This window comes from Aplidium turbinatum, chromosome 12, assembly GCF_918807975.1.
Source record: "Aplidium turbinatum chromosome 12, kaAplTurb1.1, whole genome shotgun sequence".
Classification (NCBI taxonomy): Eukaryota; Metazoa; Chordata; class Ascidiacea; order Aplousobranchia; family Polyclinidae; genus Aplidium; species Aplidium turbinatum.
The window spans coordinates 15,549,620-15,569,689 of NC_137483.1; the positions used below are offsets into that span (position 1 = coordinate 15,549,620).

General features: G+C 36.4%; 1 protein-coding gene across 1 annotated transcript; it reads right to left on the bottom strand.

The window, feature by feature from the left end:
* Positions 1-7,457: 7,457 nt before the first annotated feature.
* On the bottom strand, positions 7,458-18,218 carry LOC145781039 (ATP-sensitive inward rectifier potassium channel 10-like). Its single transcript, XM_082592748.1, has 7 exons — positions 17,349-18,218; positions 16,744-17,038; positions 15,068-15,260; positions 14,484-14,566; positions 12,455-12,595; positions 9,113-9,257; positions 7,458-8,508 (listed from the first exon to the last, which is right to left on the bottom strand). Exons 1-7 carry the CDS (start codon positions 18,189-18,191, stop codon positions 8,271-8,273), a joined length of 1,938 nt encoding a protein of 645 aa, XP_082448874.1. The 5' UTR covers positions 18,192-18,218; the 3' UTR covers positions 7,458-8,270.
* Positions 18,219-20,070: the final 1,852 nt, after the last annotated feature.

A 20,070-nucleotide genomic window follows, 5' to 3' on the forward strand; every position in this document is an offset into this window, starting at 1 on the left:
TTGTGAAGGAGGGAGTTCCATTATTGTTATTCCTTAGCTCATACATAAACAATTAAACACATTACAGGTTTACATACCTCTGTATAAACTCCAGACTTGCAGCTGCACTATCTGGATATGACATTGCAAAGACGTAATATGAGCAGAAGAAGTAAACCAGTGCTACAAAAAAATGACTTGGTTTCCATTGCAAGGTTGCCTTCGATGAATACGACAAACTTCACTGCACTGGCAAGAGTGGGCCCTGCAGATGCAATGAGGCACAAATGAAACTACGAAGACTGAAATTAGTGCATATTTACATTTACCAACTTCATATTTAGGTGAGCAATTCAAAAGTTCACTTGTACATCAGTCAAAATTGTACAAACGCTCATTCACAACTTACCAAAACACACAATTATTGGATGCTGGTACACGAGTTTCTTCAAACTGGGAGATAGCTGAATCCTACAAATTGAATTTAACATTTTTAAGATATTGAAAATAATACAAACATTGTCAAACACTCATATAGCGGCACTCTTATCGCTAAGAAGGCAATGAAATAGAATTTATTAGCAGTAGTAGCATGGTGTTCATATCACACAAGTTATATATAAGCTATACATAAATTTGCAAAGTATGTGTCAGATGTTCTTCCGGGAATGGGAAGGTTGGGTATTAAAAAATCTGTGTTTGCAAGTAAATAATAATAGATGTACGTTACCTCAAAGCATTGATAAATCGCTGAGCAATCTTCTTTAAAATATGTTGTAATCAGTTCCACTAATCCCACTGAGATGGCAAGTTGTCTCCCAGCCGCCAGTTGTCTCCCGGCACATCATAAATGCACAAGGATAATATCCAAGTATCAAGTTATTCAATGAAATGAAATACAACACATGCTCAGGAAAGCATGAAAAAACCTAAATTGGTTTAAAACATGTATTATGAGACGTTGTCACGAATAATACCGGTAATAAGTACTGGTCCTCTTCCTGTAGCCTAATGGTGATTTTTCCTTCTTGATCTTTGGCCAGGGCTGAGGGTCTATCGTTTACCACCCTGGACCTTCTGCTCAAATTATTCATGCTGGTCACACACGAAAGATCAGCCTACCACAAGTTTTATCACCACAGCTGGATAAACCACTCAATTATTTAGTTCTCACTTTTTAACAGTCCTGGGCATTGACTAGGCCTATAAACTGCAACTGACGGCAGATGTTTCACTCTGAGGTAAAATGGAGTTGCATCTCTAATGTCGTTACTCCCTGGCTACTCATGGGCAAGGCGTAGCACCAGATATGGCAGATATACTCTCTAGCTAGGGTCACAGCTTGTTTTTTTAAAACTGTGTAGGCTACCTAATATTTTCTCATTTTGAAGACAGTTGCAGCAGCCATGCCTAGTAATCTTTTGGCAGTGGCTATTTGACCGGCGCCGGTCTTTGAATCTGAAACACTATTTGACCGGTCATGACATCACTATACAGGCACCTTTTTCTTTTTCTCTTACAAAGCAAAAGACAAAAAGCGCGTATATAAGTTCTAAATTCGACAATTTTATTCAACTTGATCCGTGGCGCGTGCGATACTTTGCCGACTCCTATTCTAGAGGGAATGAGTTCGATACTACCCGGACGCATTCTTTTTTTTTTAACTAAATTTTGACCCAAAGTGCATTTTGTAGTCAATTTTTAATTTGAGTTGCATTACATTTACATACCATTACCATTTTTTTAAAAGAAGCATTGTATATAACTAACTTGTTGAGAGCAAAAGTGTAATGCTTCGTTCGGCACACACGGTCACATCAATCAATCATTTTATTTTTGTCATTAACGCGTCCGGGACGAAAAAAATACTAACTACAAAAATCGATATAGACCTACCAGCACATTAATGAACGGGAAAAGGTGGTAAAACCTTGAAAGGTTTAAAACGTGCCTGAATGAAAAATTATGTAGTAGGCTATAGGCCTATATCAGTAGTTAGCACGGCTACAAACGGAAAATTACCCAGAGAAATTCTCAAATTCCAGCAAATTAAAAAAACTCTAACTTTATTACTCACATTTGAAAAGACATAAGAAATTGGGCTGTAGGCAACTGAAATTAAAAATTGACTACAAAAATGCACTTCGCGTCAAAATTTAGTTAAAGAAAAAAGAACGCTTCCGGGTAGTATCAAACTCATTCCCTCTAGAATAGAAGCCGGCGAAGTATCGCACGCACCACGTATCGAGTTGAATAAACTTGTCGAATTTAGAACTTATACACGCGCTTCTCGTCTTTTGCTTTGAAAGAGAAAAAGGTGCCTGTATAGTGATGTCATGACCGGTCAAATAGTGTTTCAGATTCAAAGACCGGCGCCGGTCAAATAGCCACTGCCTAATCTTTTTATAGTACGATTCCAGCACTGGATCTTCCAATCCAAAGTCCGTATGCTAGAAGCTACTACAACAGAGCTCGACTACTTCAACATTGTGTGTTCAGTAGGCTACAATACTGGTATACTGGGAAGATGTGTTAGGTAGTTCTTCACATTGACTCAGGGGTGCAGTGGTTAGAAAATTGTAGGGAGGGGGCAGAGCCTCACTGCATTGACTGACAGACCGACCTGTGTGATCTAAGTCATTGTTGTTCAGTGCATATTGCTTAACTATGTAATTTCGTAGCAGTTTAATGCAGTTAACTTACTAAAAGCATCGAAATAAATTAATTTCAATGGTACGCTATTGTTCTCATTTGTCCATGGTAAACATAAAAAAAATCAGCAAAGATACCATTTGTAGGATTAAACTTGTTACCTGTTCAGTGATACAGGTTTAACGATGCTACTTTTGCTATTGACACGCTTCCTCTGTCTATCTGAAACTTATGACTGCAACAAAACCAGCTGTAACTAAGTTACTGCACTATTCCTGCAACCATGCTTGATGCTTGCATCCTTGCACATGCTCAGTTGTCAGACTCAGTGTTGCCAGATGCTTAGCACCAAAAAGTACATAAAATTTCACCAGATTGCATACAACTTCACCAGATATGTAAAACACCCTAAATAAATCAATTTCGCCTAAAAATACAAATAATTTTTAAGACATAAGACACTGCCGTCACGCATGCGCAAACCTCTTGCAAAACGTTTTCTATAAGAGCGGGGATTTTTCGCTTAAAAGTTTAAAAAACTTTCTTGAAAAAAAAAGATTGGGGGAAAATTTCACTAGATTTCACCAAAAAGTTTTCTGGTCCCAAAGTCAAAAAATTTGGCATCAAAGGCCTCTAAAATTGAATTTCACCAGAATTTTTTTAAATTTGTTATCCTATTTCCCCATCTGGCAACGCTAATCAGACTCTGCAAATTCTGAGCGGAAAGGCGGGAAATTGAGCGCGGACCAGGATAACATTCGCCAGCCCATTGGCTGACGACTGATAAGTGATAATAATTCTCGGGTTTTAGTCAGAGAGTCGAACCGTTTGACTATAAAACTCGGGTTCGGTTCGACTCTCTAGTACTTTCAGTGCATTTTTAAGGAACCAATATTACAAACAATTAAAACATTTTTGTTGGAAGCCCGTGAGTTCGGATCTCTAGCAAACTTTCCTTCCAGTCATGATTGTTTCAATTAACCCACGAACTCTATATTGCTGGCCAAGGTAGCCTATATCAGATATCAAAACAGAAAGGCATGACATAACGTAGCATCCCACTGTTTCGAGAATGTGCTGGTGTGACCGTAAATATGTTGACCGGAAAAAAGGTTGACGTTTCGTAGAAGTGCTAAATATATTGCTGCACAGGAGTATAGTAGCCTAATCGGACTAAAATAACGGTGTTAATAAAATGTTACTGCCCATGTAGCCTACCGTACCTATAGTACAATTACTGCCAATGCAAGTTAAAAAAAAAACTATAAAAAGTCAGTAAAATTTTACTATTTTTGTCAGTAAAATTGCAAAACACTTTCACAGACCAGTAAATTCACTTCCAAAAAAGAAGTGAAATCATCTACTACGAAAAGAAGTAAAATTTAAAACTGCTCAATCAGTGATTCTACTATATTTGGAGTAAAAAAACGTCTTTGTCTAGTAAATATACCACAAAATGGCCAGTAATTTCAAGTACTGTAACAAGATAGTAATATTCTACTGCTCTTTTGACAGTAAAATTACGAAAATTTTTAACAGTGTATGAAACTGTGCAATTCATCAACTGTGTACGCCTATCAATTTTTTTCTTTCTTTTTTGCGCAACGGGCTCTTTATTAAGCCTTATTATAATCTGATTCAATTGAAATAATTTTCGTACGATTTGGTCTATTTGCTGTTCTCTTCAATTAACGGACAGTACAGTATTGCGCAAGTGAAGTATTTGCTTGCCGGGGCAAGTCTGAAACCAGTGTTCGCGCCAGTCTATTTCGTTGGAAACTAGTACAAACCGGTTCCGTCCAGAACAGACAACATGTCATGTTAGAAGATGATTTAATGAATTATGCGCTCAAACATTGCATAGAGTGCGGCACAGATAATAGTGGACAATAATTTAACACAACTGAATTAATGAAAGAAATGCTTTCCGATACATTTGGACGGCAGTTAGCCAATTTAATTATTTACCTTTGGGCTGCACACAAATATTCTACCCTAACAAACCAAACAAAAGTTTGTATAAAAGATTCAAGCACACAGTTGACACCAAGCTCAAGTAAATAGCAAAAAAGTTTTTCCTTTTTTATGTCCTAATTTTCAGGTTATTGCGATTTTCTGTAGCGGTATGCAAACATCGATGAAACTACTTTGCCAGGTAAACAAAACATTGACAAACAAGCTCAACCAATAAAATGGCGAAAACAATGTCGGAAAGACTAAATGACAGTTTTAAACTACAAAGCGTAACCTTGATTACACAGACGTAATTATGACACAGCGCAATTGAGGGAAGTTACCGTATCCCGATCAGTCAATCACTCCTCTTGCACATTAATCCAACGTCTTAGTTCAGACGTTGAATCAACGAAAAAGGAGTTGATTTGATGGTTGTGGTACAATGCTTCAAATTAATAAATCTTGTGTTGCATTGGGTACAACAGTTGGTAAAAGAAGCAACATCAATCTATCTAGACTAGAGATTTAATAGTAAGTGATGGGATTAAATGTTTATGATCGTCAGCGTGGCTAAAATGTACCCAGCCGCATCTTTGATGAAAACATCGTGTTTTTTACTTGCCAAAAAAACGTTTACTCTTTTGTCCTCAGATAGTTATAGCCTATTACTTTCAAAAGAGTACGTTGAATAAAAACCACCGCAAAAATAACAGGTAGAAAACGCCATTTAACAATGTAAAACTTTGAAAGTGTAGTTAGAAATGACCTATGTTATCATATAGTTTGTCTGGTGTCATGTTTTGAAAACAGTTTTGAAAACAGTTTTGAAAACATGATAAAATAGGCAGCTTTGTTTTCACCATAACTATTTCAATCAATAAACCATTTAGCAAATAAATCGATAAAACATATAATTAAGGTAAAACTATTCATGAACATAAGCTTAATGCAGTAGAAGATTGAGGAAAGGCACTTGATCACGAAAAGCTGAATAGTTTGCGACATAGACAAGACTAGAGGACCTAGACATCTCCTCCTCCTGAGTAAAGCCTAATTTGTTTTTGCACTGGCTTTGTTCCTTAGTTTCAAATAAGCATTACAAGAAAAAAATAAAACTTCTCATGCTCCTCAAAATGTATTTTATATCTTTTACTGGCTTACTTTAGATCAAGTTTATAATGGCGAGCAGGTTAAATAAAATATTTTGGAGGTTTTTTGTAGTGTCAGATACTAGAAACAAAGAGCATGCAGTACCGAAAGTGGGTTTACAGCAAAGAACCAAAAAAAGTAAAAAATAAACTGTTTGCTGCTTAAAGTTTTTAAAGAAGTTTTTCTGAAACCAACAAACTTAAATCACAATCAAACAGTCTAAATCCAATCACAAGCGTAAAAAAATATTTCCTCGTACACTCTACATTCACTAGAAAAAACGGATATTTTTACATTTTCCATATTTTTCATAGTTTCCTAGCTTTCATAGTTTTAGACAAGTTGACCAGAATTGTGGGTTTGTAAAGAATGTCAGGGCAAACACACATAATGCATTACACTGACAGACAGTTGATAATCACAAAATATTGTTCATTTCACTTTCAGGTAGTTCATAGTAGTGCCACTATCCGCCTTGGGTCAAAACCTGATTGGATGTAGAATGTAACAGCATCAAAACACTTGAACATTGACTACACAAGCTTACTGGGGAAAGATGTAGCCTACGCTGCGCATTCACAAAATAGTTAAACAGTATTCTTACAGCAATGATAAGCTAAAGTGTAACACTGAAAGCAAAATAGAAACTGGTTCTTTTTACCCTAAGGTAAAATTGCGATTCACAGAACATTTCTTTTAAAACATATCTTCAAAAATTTGATCAACACTGAATTTCTAATTCAAGAACTAAAAGCAATTGTAATAACCGTTGTTATTGTTTCGAGTTTTTTGTTCCCAAAATATTGCAATTAAACATTGTTAGCATAGTTAGACGATTCTAAACACATTTTTTCACTGTGTTTTTAGATGTTTTATCCTTGGTTATGCTGAGCATTCACTCAATATTATGGGGTCAACACGGGTCAATATATGGGGTCAACACAACACTAAGCAGAAGGGGGTCAACACGTGTTCTTACATCGCATTATTCTTTAGCTGTTCATAAGTACTTGGCAGCATTAACTCGACAAAGTCTCGTCAAAGGACAACATCTTGCCTTTGAAAGTGACGTAGTGAGGAAGACACATCTAAAATGAGTAAAAATAAAAAACACTAAAAACACAAAACACCACATGACATTTTGAACTTATTTTTTTATTTTTAGGTTGTGACTTCCGACTTTAAAACATCTTGTGAAATGAGATTTTTTAGACATTTCCTGTATATTTTTGTAAATAAACTACTAATTATGTACCAAATTAGGATACTTGCAGTCAACAAACCATTGATTGCAAGTGGACAATATAGGATATCTAAAATAATTAAGGGTCTCAATAAAGACATAACAAACTAAACCATATTTACAACGTTTGAATGTTTAGCAGCCTATCGATACAGCTGGAGCTATACTGTAATATACAAAAGATAAACGAAAATGTTTGTTTGATATCAAAGTGAGAAACTGTAGACCATTGACAGACACCTTTAACAGTAATAATTTTAGTACCGATTAAATTTTGAATATTTGAAGGTACGGTATGCTCTTTGAGCTACATTGAACGTGCAGTGAGTAAAAACTAGGGCTGCTCGAAAATAACGCATTTGGAACCTTTGGTTTTGTTTCAACACCAAATTAGTTGTCTCTGTTTTGATTTCACTTCGCTTTTTTACTTCACAGCAATTTGTTTTGACAAAGACAAAACTGTTTCCAACAACCCCAGTGAAAATAATATGAAATTTACTAAAACGCGCAATGAAACAGTAATAAATTAAACTAATTAAGTCCCACAGAGATACGTAGCCTACAAATTAAGCAACAAAAATAGCATCAAAGGTGAACAGTCGAAGCAAGTCGGCTGTGGATATAAAAATAAATACAAGCCAAATTGTTCAAGCATACTGTACAGTTGGGCCGCATGAATTTCCGGACGAAAACACATAGGCCTATTTGATGTTGTGATAATATTTAACAAAGTTACAATAGCGAAAGCAAACACTTCCAGTGTTTTAGCAGTTGCATGAGTTTTGCTACAAAAATGTTTTTCTTGAAACGATTTCTGCAAAAATGAAAGTTTTTCGTAGCCCATAAAAACTGGTTGTATTTTTCCTGTTAAAAGTTTATTTTGGCACTAAAGCAAATGTGTTCATTAGCGCAATACCAAATTAACGATTGTCGTCAGAACAATAGGCTACTGTTCAAAAGCTGTAACTTTGTGTAAAAACATACTGTTAACATTTCGCACCACGTTTACCTCAATGATGCGTGTTTCTATGTGACGTGTAATTTATTCAGTTTGAAAAAATTGAATTTGCTTAGCAGGCTCGCTGACAGCAGTAAGCTACAGCACATAACATCGCACTTTTTCCACAACAGCACCAAATAGTCACGACTAACAATGCATGTATGCCTGTTATCACAATTAAAAATAGTATAACACAAAAAACCTTGATGTTGCAGCACAGTTTAGCATTCGATAACGTTGGATTGATATATAGCCTACTAAAGTATTTCCGGATTTTTACTGATTAAAACTTTATAGAACGCTTTCAGCTAATTTTGTGTCAGCGTTGTTGCCTAAAAAGACATCGTCACTTGCAGATAAAACGTCTTCTTCCGTCTCCTCTAGAAGAGGAGTTGTAGTGTCCCGGATTCGACAATTTGTTTCTTCGATCACTTCTTTCAAAGGAGGTTCAACTACCGTGTCATGAAAATACTGGAAATCTACGACATATCTTCCATTTTCATGCGATTTGGAAACGATGGGTGAAAATCTAAAAATAATGTTTTCAAAGTCACTACTAGGTTTAAACAGCTTCTGAATAGAGATTCTATTTGCAATCTACTAATCAAAAATTTACATATAAAACTTTAGAGCTTGCAAATCGCTATAGCTATATTCTAAGTAACTACATGCAGAAGCGTTGACTTGACAGTTGACAGGAAAGTCCATGGACCATGGAGGTACATTTGGACTTGGGTTTAAAACCTTTTCAGTGGAGAACGTTTTCAGGGTTTTCAGCAATTTCAAGGGGCCTAAAACCGTTTAAACTTAACTTTTCCGTTTTAAACTCCCAGGAATGTGATTGGTACCGGGCCCAACTGCCAGCATCAAAAATTGACTCCAGCATTTTTGTTGCTGGCAGCAACAGAAAGAGGAACAATAACCTCTGTCTAGCATTGTGAGCTGAGCTTTTTTTTCTTTACAAAAACAAGGATAATGTGTTTTACTGCAATCAGCAAATCACGGCCTTTTTACATTAGATTAGGCCTAATCCAATGTCTGTAGAGGTTGAATCAATGTAAAATATGCTGACTTGTTGGCTAGCACTTGTCAATGTGGTCATTGATCATCACAAACAAGCCAAGCAATCTCACCTGTGACCATACAGTATTTCAGAACTCAGATACGAAGTCTGGGCTTGCATTGTAAGACCGGTTGATTCTAAGGTGCCAGTGACAATGAAGACCAATTCAAAATAATCATTTCCATCAACAGAATTGTACAAATCTGGTTTTATTCCTGTAACAATAGACACTTTGTTACATTACCGTACATGCAATCAATCCGTCAAAGGTTCAACTCGTTTTTGCCTCCAGCAAGGAATCTACCCGCGATATATGTCATCCACGAAATTAATGTTTGCATTTTTAACCGTAAAATTATCTTGACTTTTTTTGCTTCTACGTTGAGTGAAATTACAACTTTTATTACGCAGTTACAACCGATTATAGACTTTTAAGGATGAAAACTTACGTCAAACTTTGCAAACCAATATCTTCAGACTTTTTCTTGTTGACATTTTAAAATTATTTGGTAAGGAAATGGCTTTAATACCAATACAATAACGTGACCTTCAAACTTAAGCTATACGAGCCGGCTACGTTTGGTTTCATTTAATGATGTGGCTTAATCAGTTAATACCGAGATAAAAAAGAAAGATATGTATTTCCAAAAACTCAACTTTTTTTTTCTTTTTTTTTTTTTTCAACTCAACTGTTTCTCGGCATCATATGCAGGTAAGGTTAACAACAAATTTTGATTTTTATAAATGTAAAAATCCCGTGCTGTTGCTGGGTTTCTTCTCACACTGCACAGTCATGCAGTTCAACAAGCGCAACAAACCAACCGCTCTGCAAAATTGATGTAAGCTTTTCAGCGACGAATTGCATTTTAGCTTATTTGAAAATGAAAGCAATTTCTTTTCGTTGCGAACTCGAAACAAACAAATGAAAACTTGGGAAGGTGGAAATAACTTAAAATGAATGGTTTTGCCAATGTTTTTCCAAGAAATATTAGTTCCGAGGTTGTGTATTCAAAACAAAAACATTTCTAAACTTTTTCACAAAAAAAAAAACTGAATTTCCTATCGCGCGAAATTGTTTTGTCTTCACTTAATTAACGTTGTTTCAAATTCAAGTTCTTTGTGAAGAACTTCGACTTAAATCACGTTTCATCGAGTAAAACTTTCTTGCTGCAAACAGCCCTATGCGAGTCTCTATACTCTCTTCCGCAAGTAGCAAGCCATAGGCCCCTAAACCCCACGGCTGCAGCGTCTGGACGAAATAACGTGGATGCTCTCACCTCATGCACAAGAAGACTGAACGCAATAAACTAGGGGCTCTATCCACTTTTAGAATTCGGGGGGGTAGAGGTGATTTTTGGACAGTGGGCTAAAATCGTCATAGTCGTTTTAAGAACAACTTTCAACTCGTCTTAGTCATTCCAACCACTCCAATGAGTGTGTGTGGGGAGTGATCACCCTCTTACACCCCCCCCCCCTCTTGGATAGAGCCCATGCAATAAACGACCAAACGTAAAAATAAAAACAAAAGCGTTAAAGCGTTTATTTGTGAAAGTGAAGCCAAGAATTAAGTCTGCACTATCAATCTTCCTGCGAGTTACTGCACCTCTTGTTTAGTGCAATTATCAAAGAGTAATAGATCGTGTAAACAACTCACAAATTACATCAAAACATGATTCAACAACCGAAAGCTTGCTTCGTAGTGCTCTTATAAATGATTTAATTCGTTGCTGTTTACGCTTTGAACTTGTCTAGACTCTATGCAGCGCTTTGAATGAACAAACTGGTTCATTTAGTCTTCCTACGTAATCCACAAATTAGAGTCGCAAGGGCTAGTGGGCGTATCATTATTTATACAAGGTGTAGCCATTCTTGAACACCTTTGAACTGCCTTTATCATCGCATTAAAGCAGTTTTGAATAGACTTGCCAAAAAGACACAATGCAAACCAGTTCATAACAGCCAGAGCGAATGCCTGAATTTTTCAAACATTGCCTACTGTTCATGTGAAGAGGCGGTTTGAATAGACGTGGAAAAATACACAATGCAACTAATTCTTCTTCACTTGTTTGAAAATTTATTTTTAGGCATTGACTCGCTGTCATTGTGTGAACAAAAAGCTTTGCACAATCATGAAAGTAGTGTTACGCAACGGTACAATATCTTCGTTTCCACGAGACAGGTGGTTCATATTAACCTTGCTCTGGAAACAATTTGCAACTTCTCTTTTTTGCTTTAATTTTTGATTTTTTGAGCAAGTTAATGAAAGCACAACAAAAAGTAGAAAGCTTATCTTGGTTTGTTGAACCATAGGCATACGAAGCCGAGCAACGTGATCAAGTTTAGCATCTTCAAGTTTATTACATTTACATAAACATAAAACTACGCAACAAATTAAGTATCGAACGTTTTCGACATCACAAGGTGTCCTCTTCAGGAATAACATACATACAAATTAACTACATCTGAAAAAAATACAATGGTTAACTAAATCTATAAACAGAAAAAGACAAAAAAAAAGTCCTAGTCAGAAGTACTGTGCAGTTTTTTGTCTTTTTCTGTTTATAGATTTAGTTAACCATTGTATTTTTTTCAGATGTAGTTAATTTGTATGTATATTATTCCTGAAGAGGACATCTTGTGATGTCGAAAACGTTCGATACTTAATTTGTTGCGTAGTTTTATGTTTATGTAAATGTAATAAACTTGAAGATGCTAAACTTGATCACGTTGCTCGGCTTCGTATGCCTATGGTTCAACAAGACAAACTCTCTACCGAAGCTCTATTATCTTGGTTTCAAGAAAAGTAATTTCGCTTCGTTATGAAAACGAACACAAAACGCCTGTCAAATGTTTACTGATTTATTATTCAAGCTTATACGTAAGTGTTTAACTTTACACAAAAAGCGCATAGCTCGTATCATTTGGCTAAAACTTCCCTGGCTTTTTAAGAAGCTTGTTTCGACTAAAAGAATTGCTTCGAATGGCGATATAAAGTTGTCATTGTGAACATGTACCGTTCTACTAGTTCACGTCATGTTTGGTAATAGTAAAGTCAGAAAGTCGATGGAAGATCGTTCAGCTTTAGAGATGAATAGTTAAAAACACACGTTCACAAATCCTTTTCACTCAGCTAAATAGGTTAGTTAACTTTACACTGTAACCGGCCTGCATCATTCATTCAAAGCTTTTCTTTGGCCCAAATATAGTTTGCAAATAAAGTAAATTTGGCTCAAAATGTAAAAAATATAAGAAGGAAGTATTTACACTGGACATGTCATGGAAGCAGTTTACTCCACAACAAAGTCCACAAAACTTTACAAACACCGTTTTATGGTCAGCTGAAAGGTTCTATAGACCTACAGATGTTTGAAATTAGAAATAAAATTAATCGTAGGCATAATAAAAAGCTTACTGTAAAAAGGGCTATCTTTGTCAATCATGTGTCTGTATTCAATAGGAGCAGTTAATAGAGCGGAAGAAGCATTCTCAAAAGTTACTTGGCGTTGTTCTAGCATTCCTTGAAATCCCGCATTTTTTTCATCTTTTTGAGCACCTGAAATACCAGAAAATAAAGTTTTACAACGTAACTTTTTGATACCTGAAAAGTTTCATCCTAGGCCTACGTAGGCCTACATGTAAACCATTCGTGATAGTAAAGACAACATCACTAGTAGGCTGAATTATATATTATATATTATTAATAAATCGTTTATCGTTATCGCCAAAGGCAATATTTGATTATCGCCGATAAATTTTATTTCGGATCAACACACAAGTGGAAAGACCATGAAAAGTAATATTTTTACTAACCACCTAGTTAATGAAACTAAAATTGAAACCAGTTTTTCTTCATTGCTTGAAGTGTGTGTGCACAGGTCGTTGTCAGGGGAGGGGGCACGCCCACCCCTGCAACAACGGCCCTGACAACACAATCATTTTTAGAGTTGCGAATTGCAATGCAATAAAATGCATGCAACAATTCTCTTGTTGTTTTGACATGCATGCACATTTGACATGCAGACCGACATCACATTTTTTGCATCTTGTAGTAGTTTTTGCATGACAATAGGCGCATCGAGTTGCGTGGTAAAATTATGCTAAATACAGTATAACCTTTCTCATTTACCTATGCGACATAGCCTACCTCAATCAAATATTTTTATTCCCACTAATACAGTGCCTATAATTGTAATTCTTATCTCAACAACTCAGCGTTCTACCATTGCTTTAATGATAGTGTTCACAAAGAAAACAAAAAAAATTATCTGAAATTATCAGTAAATTACGATAATTATGTTATTGTTCTAAAACAAACACGACTAATTTGACAAGCTTGATGGATTTCACAGTAGGCTATGCACATTTTTACTACCAATAACGCTTAAGATTACTGATAAAATTTCAAGCATTTTGCGTTTTTTGGAATTTTTTCAATTATTGCTAACTTTGCTGTAAACAGCCCTTTAAGCAGAAAGCAAAATATAAAGTTTGGACTTTTTTATGGTATTTTCATTTGATTTAATTATTTTGCCTACTGCACGTAAGCAGCAGTGTAACTCAATTGATAAAAGCATCCAACTGGTATCTGAAGGTATAATTATAAGCACGGCGGTTACCTCAGTGGTTTGATTCTGGATCAAGAGGTTGAAGATTCGATACCCACTGCCGCTGTTGCGATTCTATTCATGCATAACTTACAAAAAGTTTTGTCCCTTTACGGTATATTATGTTCGATTTTTCGTCATGTTGATGAAAACAGTTCGTGCTGCATATGGGATGGTGCAGCGCTAATCAAGAAAAAAAAATTATCGTTATCGGACATTATCGGGGATAATTTTATCGTTTATCGTTATCGCTTAACTTTTTTTGATTTATCGTTTATCGTTATCGCTTTAGGCATTTTTCGTTTATCGATTATCGTTATCGCTTAACTGAAAAATGAGTTATCGTGCCCAACACTGGTAATGTCACGCATGTAGCCGAACAACCGGAAGAGTACCGTAGCTAAAGTGATTCGGGGATACATTTTTGAAGCAAAGTTTATATTTTTTGCACAAAACATTTAAGGGGTTTTGCGCAAGGGTGTAACGCGGATTTTTTTGGGGTGTTTACTTTTTCAGCAAATTTTAAGCGTACAATCTACTTGTATTGATAAAATAAACAATGAAGTTGACTCAGTTGAACCACATCCAAGGCTTTTTTTAAACATAACTAAACCAAAGTTTGCTGAAAAAACTAAATATAGGCTATACCCAAAAAATGGTCACGTCCGCAACTGGTTTTGAGTTTGTATTGAGTTTTCCGAAGTAGGCCTAGTGGTTTATTCTTTTAATCCGGTCAGCCACATCCCTGGCCAATTTTTATTGCTGGAAGACAGTTGCATCAGTTGCGCTTTCTCCACAACAAAGATTGGCCCAACGAATACCAGTCAAGATACTTACTTCTCAATGTGATTAGGCGGGCTCTGACAGAAACGCTGAGAAGAAGACTTTTCCGCAAATTTGCGAACCGCACAAGCAAACATCTGCAACACGTCATAAGTTAGTCGGTATGCCTTATGTATTATTTCCAAACACGTGGAGAATTTGTCTTTTTTGCGGTACTTCGTTCAAGCCAGTTAAACCGCTTTTAATCCGATTAAAATTTTGTTTTCTTGTTATAAATCTAATAGACCACAAGTCAATGGTTAGTATCTGTGACTTCGAGAGAACGTATCAGCAATCGTTCAGATAAGCTACATTATGATATCTGGTGGATCCAAGGACGGATCAAGCAAGAAGCCTTAGAGAGGAGGGTAATTCCAACAAAACACAATGATGTGTAGGTATCTACATTAATCCGACCTTGCAAATACGCCGTGAAAAAAATTGCTTTACTGAGTCTTAGGGGAGCAATCGCCTCCCTAGATCCGCTACTGGGTGGATCGAACATTCTTATTCAAAGCAAAAGCTTCAAATAGAGTTCCATGTTATTTCACTTAAAATGAAGTTATTTATGGTAACATAGGCTATGCTGCACTTCTTACCGTTTGCCATCTCTTTTGCAAACGACGGCTTGCTTTGAAAACATAGTGGTAATTGTACGGGCATCAGGCCTTGCCAGTCTGGCAAAACACATCCCTATTACCCAGGTGTCAAATATAGCTGATATGATGCATTGCACAGCAAGGCAAATTACTGCATGGGGACAAGTAGTGCTGATTGTTCTTAAGCCATAACCTGAAAGATAAAAAAAAGTTTACCCAAATCCTTCAACAACGATTTTTGTTTTGTTGAACGTAAGAATCTCAAAACAGACTATATGCTGGAAAAAGACTTGTTTTTTGTTTGTTTGTCGTATCCAGGCTTACGTCCGGTGATTGAAAATTTAGAGTAAGTGGACGGGAAGGCAAGGAAGCCAATCTTCGTGACCACCTTTAAGCATACCTTTAAGTGTCTTGCCAAAGACACAGTCGCATGCTCTTGAGCGGTGTCGAGCCGGCGCCCTTTCGAACGTCGTTCCAGGGCTCTTACCACTAGGCAATGCAGCCGACAAATAGGCTTAAAACCTAGCAAATCAGTTATTTTGCAACACAAACTGCAGACTGCCCTTAACCACAGCAATGCATTTAGCCTATCATAGAAATCTATCACATCCGCACCATGCGAAAGTTATAATTGCAAGGTATTCACAACTGCTTTAACAATATGATGTTGAGAGATCTTACCACGTGTTTACGCGTCATAAGGGAAAAAACCTTTGCAAACATTATTTTTATTACCAGGCGATTGGTGTAAGCTGCGCTAGTGTAAAAGACCAATGGTGTCATGTAAGATAAGCATCACGCTCTGCCGCCTTGGTATATTCGGGTTTGTTTGTTGTCAACATAAACACAGCTACGGAAGCGACTGGTGTTGCTCATACATGCTCAAACTGTGCATAGGCCTATGTCTTTTTGAATATTTTAATCTTTCTCTGCAAGCCCTTGCAGTTACACAATGAGCCAGAATGGTACGTTTTGTGGTTCCCCGGGGTAGAATAAACCGAAAACGCAACAGAACATCTGTCAAGATAGATTCTTGTCTGTTACATTGCACTTGTATTAGCATGCATGTAACGTTTTTTGTTGCCAAAGTTTTATAACTATCAATACAAACTGTCAACAAGGTACTGTACTTTTACTGCACTGGCCGCTAAGTACAACTTTGATCACGTCACAAAAAAGATTGTAAAATACGTACAAAAGTAGCAGAACAAACGGAAAAGTTTTATAACTCATAACTTTGCTAAGCTATATAGCCATAAACTCTCTTGTAACAAGAAATCTCAAATTTCAAAAAAATATGGTTTTAGAACAAATAAAATAGAGAAGCCGCACAAAAACTGTTTTTATTATTATTTTTTTTATTCCTGGTTAAATTGCTACGAGACCAAGTTGGCTAGAGACTAGTAGAGAGTACTCGCCAGACGCTCCCAATGAACTTCGCTTCGACACCCCTCGACAACAAGTGGCTGTGTCTTGACATGACACTTAACAACATGTTCAAAAGTGGATCAAAAAACGTCTTTGCCTTTTCGTCCACTGATTCCAAATTTTTAGTCACTACTCACTAGTGTAGGTATGATTGTGGCAAAGAATCTCGGGTGATGTAGCTATTGTATTTTGAAATAAAAGACCTGAAAATAAATTTAAAATCATGAACTTTGAACGCCAAGACTTACCAATTGTAGTTTCAGACTCCATGGAGAACATAAAGGCAGTGACTCCATCGTAAACATTATAAACACAAGGGTCTTTATCTATTTCAGTTGAATTGGCGTCGAATGAAGACGCTTCAATGATTCTTGCATAGTCATTATGCAAAACAGCAAACAGCCAATATACAAGTCCAAAAATAAACCAATGTCCAACGTAGACAGCGGCAGTGATGAAAAGCACCCAAGACCAGCCAGAGTCCAAAAGTGTTGTAAATATATCGCTGAAATATCGGTTGATGAGATCAACTTTGTTGATTTTCTACAAAAACAATAAAAAATTATAAAGAATCTTCAACGTCAGTGGTATCAACATTCAACATCTATTGCAACGTTTGAAAAAGAAATCGATACAGATTTCAAAAAATGCTATGCTTAACGCTTTGAAGTCTCTAGTCTATCTATAAACAACGAACATGGATTTATCTTTGATAATTTACTCAATTGTAATTGCCTCTAGACAACAGAATTACGAACAAATTCATTATATGGTATCTTATCATTATCATTATGTGATATTATCAACACAAAAGATTAACAAAAATAACAATTATATCAACCAAAGCCCATACCGTCACTAGAACATTTGAACTTCCGTCTTTTTCAATAAGTCGTTGCCCATATTTTAGTTTCTTGGAAACAAACGTTGCTGGTCTGTTTGCTCTTGTTCTTGGCAAGTGCCTGATTGAAGAAAGTTGCACGCTACGATATCGACCTTTCGTTTCACATCTATTTTGTCGAAAACTAGAAGATGAACTTCCCGAAGGCAGATTATTCCTGTTTTCCTGGCAGGAATCACTAAAGTTAACAGATTTGTTCTGTTCATTGGAAAGTAAAGCTTTCTTTTTGCTATTGTTAGAGTTATAGTTATGGCCTGAGCCTCTCGAATCAGAGGAAATCCGACGTTGTCTTTTCGTTTTTGAAATTTGCATCAGCGTCTCTTCTTCAGTTTCATCTCCACTTGAGTGGGATGCAATTGCAGAAGATTGTTCAGAATCAGGATTCTCGTTTTCGTAAACAATGCTATCTTTTTCGATTGTGACAGTTGCAATTAAGCAATCTTCTCTGGAGTTCAAAGACTCCAAGGATTTGGTTGATTTTGAACTTTCATTTTCGTCAGTGAGTATGGGTTCATATTCCACAGCATCAAAGTCAGGTTCGGTTGTCATAATTTTTTTCTTTTTTCTCAAACCCCTTTTTTCGTGGCTCATGTATCCTAAGTTTTGTTCGATTGCTTTTGAATGTTCACCTCGCTTGTGTGCGCTGTTGGCGTTGTTATTAGGATCTTTTGGGTTACGGCCTTCAAGTAAATCAATTTTATCTAACTCTTCTTCGTAATACTCTTCACCACTGTCGAATCGTTCTTCGTCTGTCTCCAAATCTTTGTCAACGTCAAAATGATTATTGCACTCCATTTTATATCATAACCTCATGCGGTAGTACGTATTTCTAAATTAATAATATTAAGTTTTAATCATAGGGTAAACAGTTTGTTAGCTTTATCAGACTGCAGTCAAAGAAAACGTCCATTAGACAAAATTAATGCAACGTGTGGAAGGCAGTGGACATTAAAAATATTGAACGAAATTGTATTTGTTAGTAAACACTTCAATTTTAATTACAAAAACTATAACTTGCTTTGCGCTTATATACAGTTAGAAGCTTATATACATTAAATTAGAAGAACGCATTTTGTAACTTTTTTTATCGCGGTGTGCATGCATGAATTTGCTACATCAGCTTCTTACAAACGTAATTACAGTATATTGAGTGTTGGCGTGGCTTACTTGTAGTAGGCTATAGTGCTATTTTTGTAGAAAGCTTCATTTTTAAACTAGCTTATAGCCTATATGCTTGGTCAGTTTATTTCAGTTGTTACCATCACAGATAACACGATACATGTCAACAAAGCAAAGGTCCAGAAAAAGGTAAATGCATGTGTGCACGAGGTATGACAGTCCATGGAGACTTTTGGTTTATCTGTAGTTAATGCGTTCTGATAGGCTACAAAGCAGCAGTCAGTCAGTCTTCCTGAGCGCAAAACGGAACCGTACAAAATGTGGCTATTCGTGACGGTGGCTCAGCATAGTAGGCTATAAGTTGCAAACCTCAGACGAATACCAACAATTCAGGTCTTAAAAAGTTTCATTTTTTGCATATCCAGAAGACTCTGTTTATAAGCACAGCCATTTCAAGCTGTCTGCTTCTTATGTGTAAAAAGACTACTTTAATATTTTTCTCTTCTCGTGGATATCAGCTTGACAACATCAACATCTATATGCTATTTATATGAAAAAAAAGTCCCACCAAATATTTATTGCTTATTTCGTAGAACAGGTGATTGACCAAAAACGTTGGTACGTGATCACAAAGCATAGCCGCGGTGGCGAGGAGTGAAAACAGCAAATATGTTTTGTTTTGGTGACTGATGACTCAACACGTGGCGATGATGAAACAAACTAATCCGACTAAAACTAAATGTACAGTATTATAACTGGTTCCAGAAGATTTAGCTTCAACAAAGTAGGCTACAGCAACTTTTTATATGAAGTAGACTGTTTTACTTTAAACTACCGCTCCAGAAACGCTTTCCAAACAGACAGCTCATAAACTACGGCAAAATTTTCATTCAGATTTAATTTGTTGAATCTCATAAAAAGCAGGGTTTTTTCGGCTAATTATGATACAAAACGAACAAAACTTTACACATATAAACTGAGTCAGCAAGGTAAGCAAGCCTATTACAAACTTCATGCTATAGCCGAACTGCTGTCCTCATTGTACAGTCATCCAGCAACTTCCTTTATTGGTGTTTCCTTTCCGAAATCATTGACGCGTTTGCATAGGCTACGTGACATCACCAAAAGTATCAAGTGGAGCAAACCTATCGAAAAATTGGCATGTGGTACTTTATTTCAATATAAACACTTCATGTCTTCATGGTTGTTCTTCAGATAAATTAGATTCAAGGCTATCTGGGATAACGTGCAGCAGTTCAAGGTGATGTTAGGCAATGCTAAATAAAAACACGGTACAAGTTCGAAGACAGGAGCTCAGCTTTATAAGAAACTATTCCTCTCCGTTGAAAGGAAGCCTCAGAAATAAACCTCTGCCTGTTGAATACAAACTTTCTAGGGATATGAATGAACACCGGTTAAAAGTAGAACTATAAATTATAGGCTACGTACAAGCAGTTGATTATACCAAGAATAAAGAGCGGTTGTAGCCCGTGTCCATTGCGACCACATAACGCAACGTACCGGGCCGTTGAAGACAATTTAGGTCCGCTACCAA

Excerpts from the sequence above, each read along its gene's own strand:
- LOC145781039 (XM_082592748.1), bottom strand. The coding sequence starts at position 18,191 with ATGGAGTGCAATAATCATTTTGACGTTGACAAAGATTTGGAGACAGAC. Across the intron at positions 17,039-17,348 it reads GTTCAAATGTTCTAGTGACG|AAAATCAACAAAGTTGATCT; the intron begins GTATGGGCTTTG and ends TTGTTTTTGTAG. Across the intron at positions 12,596-14,483 it reads CCGCCTAATCACATTGAGAA|GTGCTCAAAAAGATGAAAAA; the intron begins GTAAGTATCTTG and ends CTGGTATTTCAG.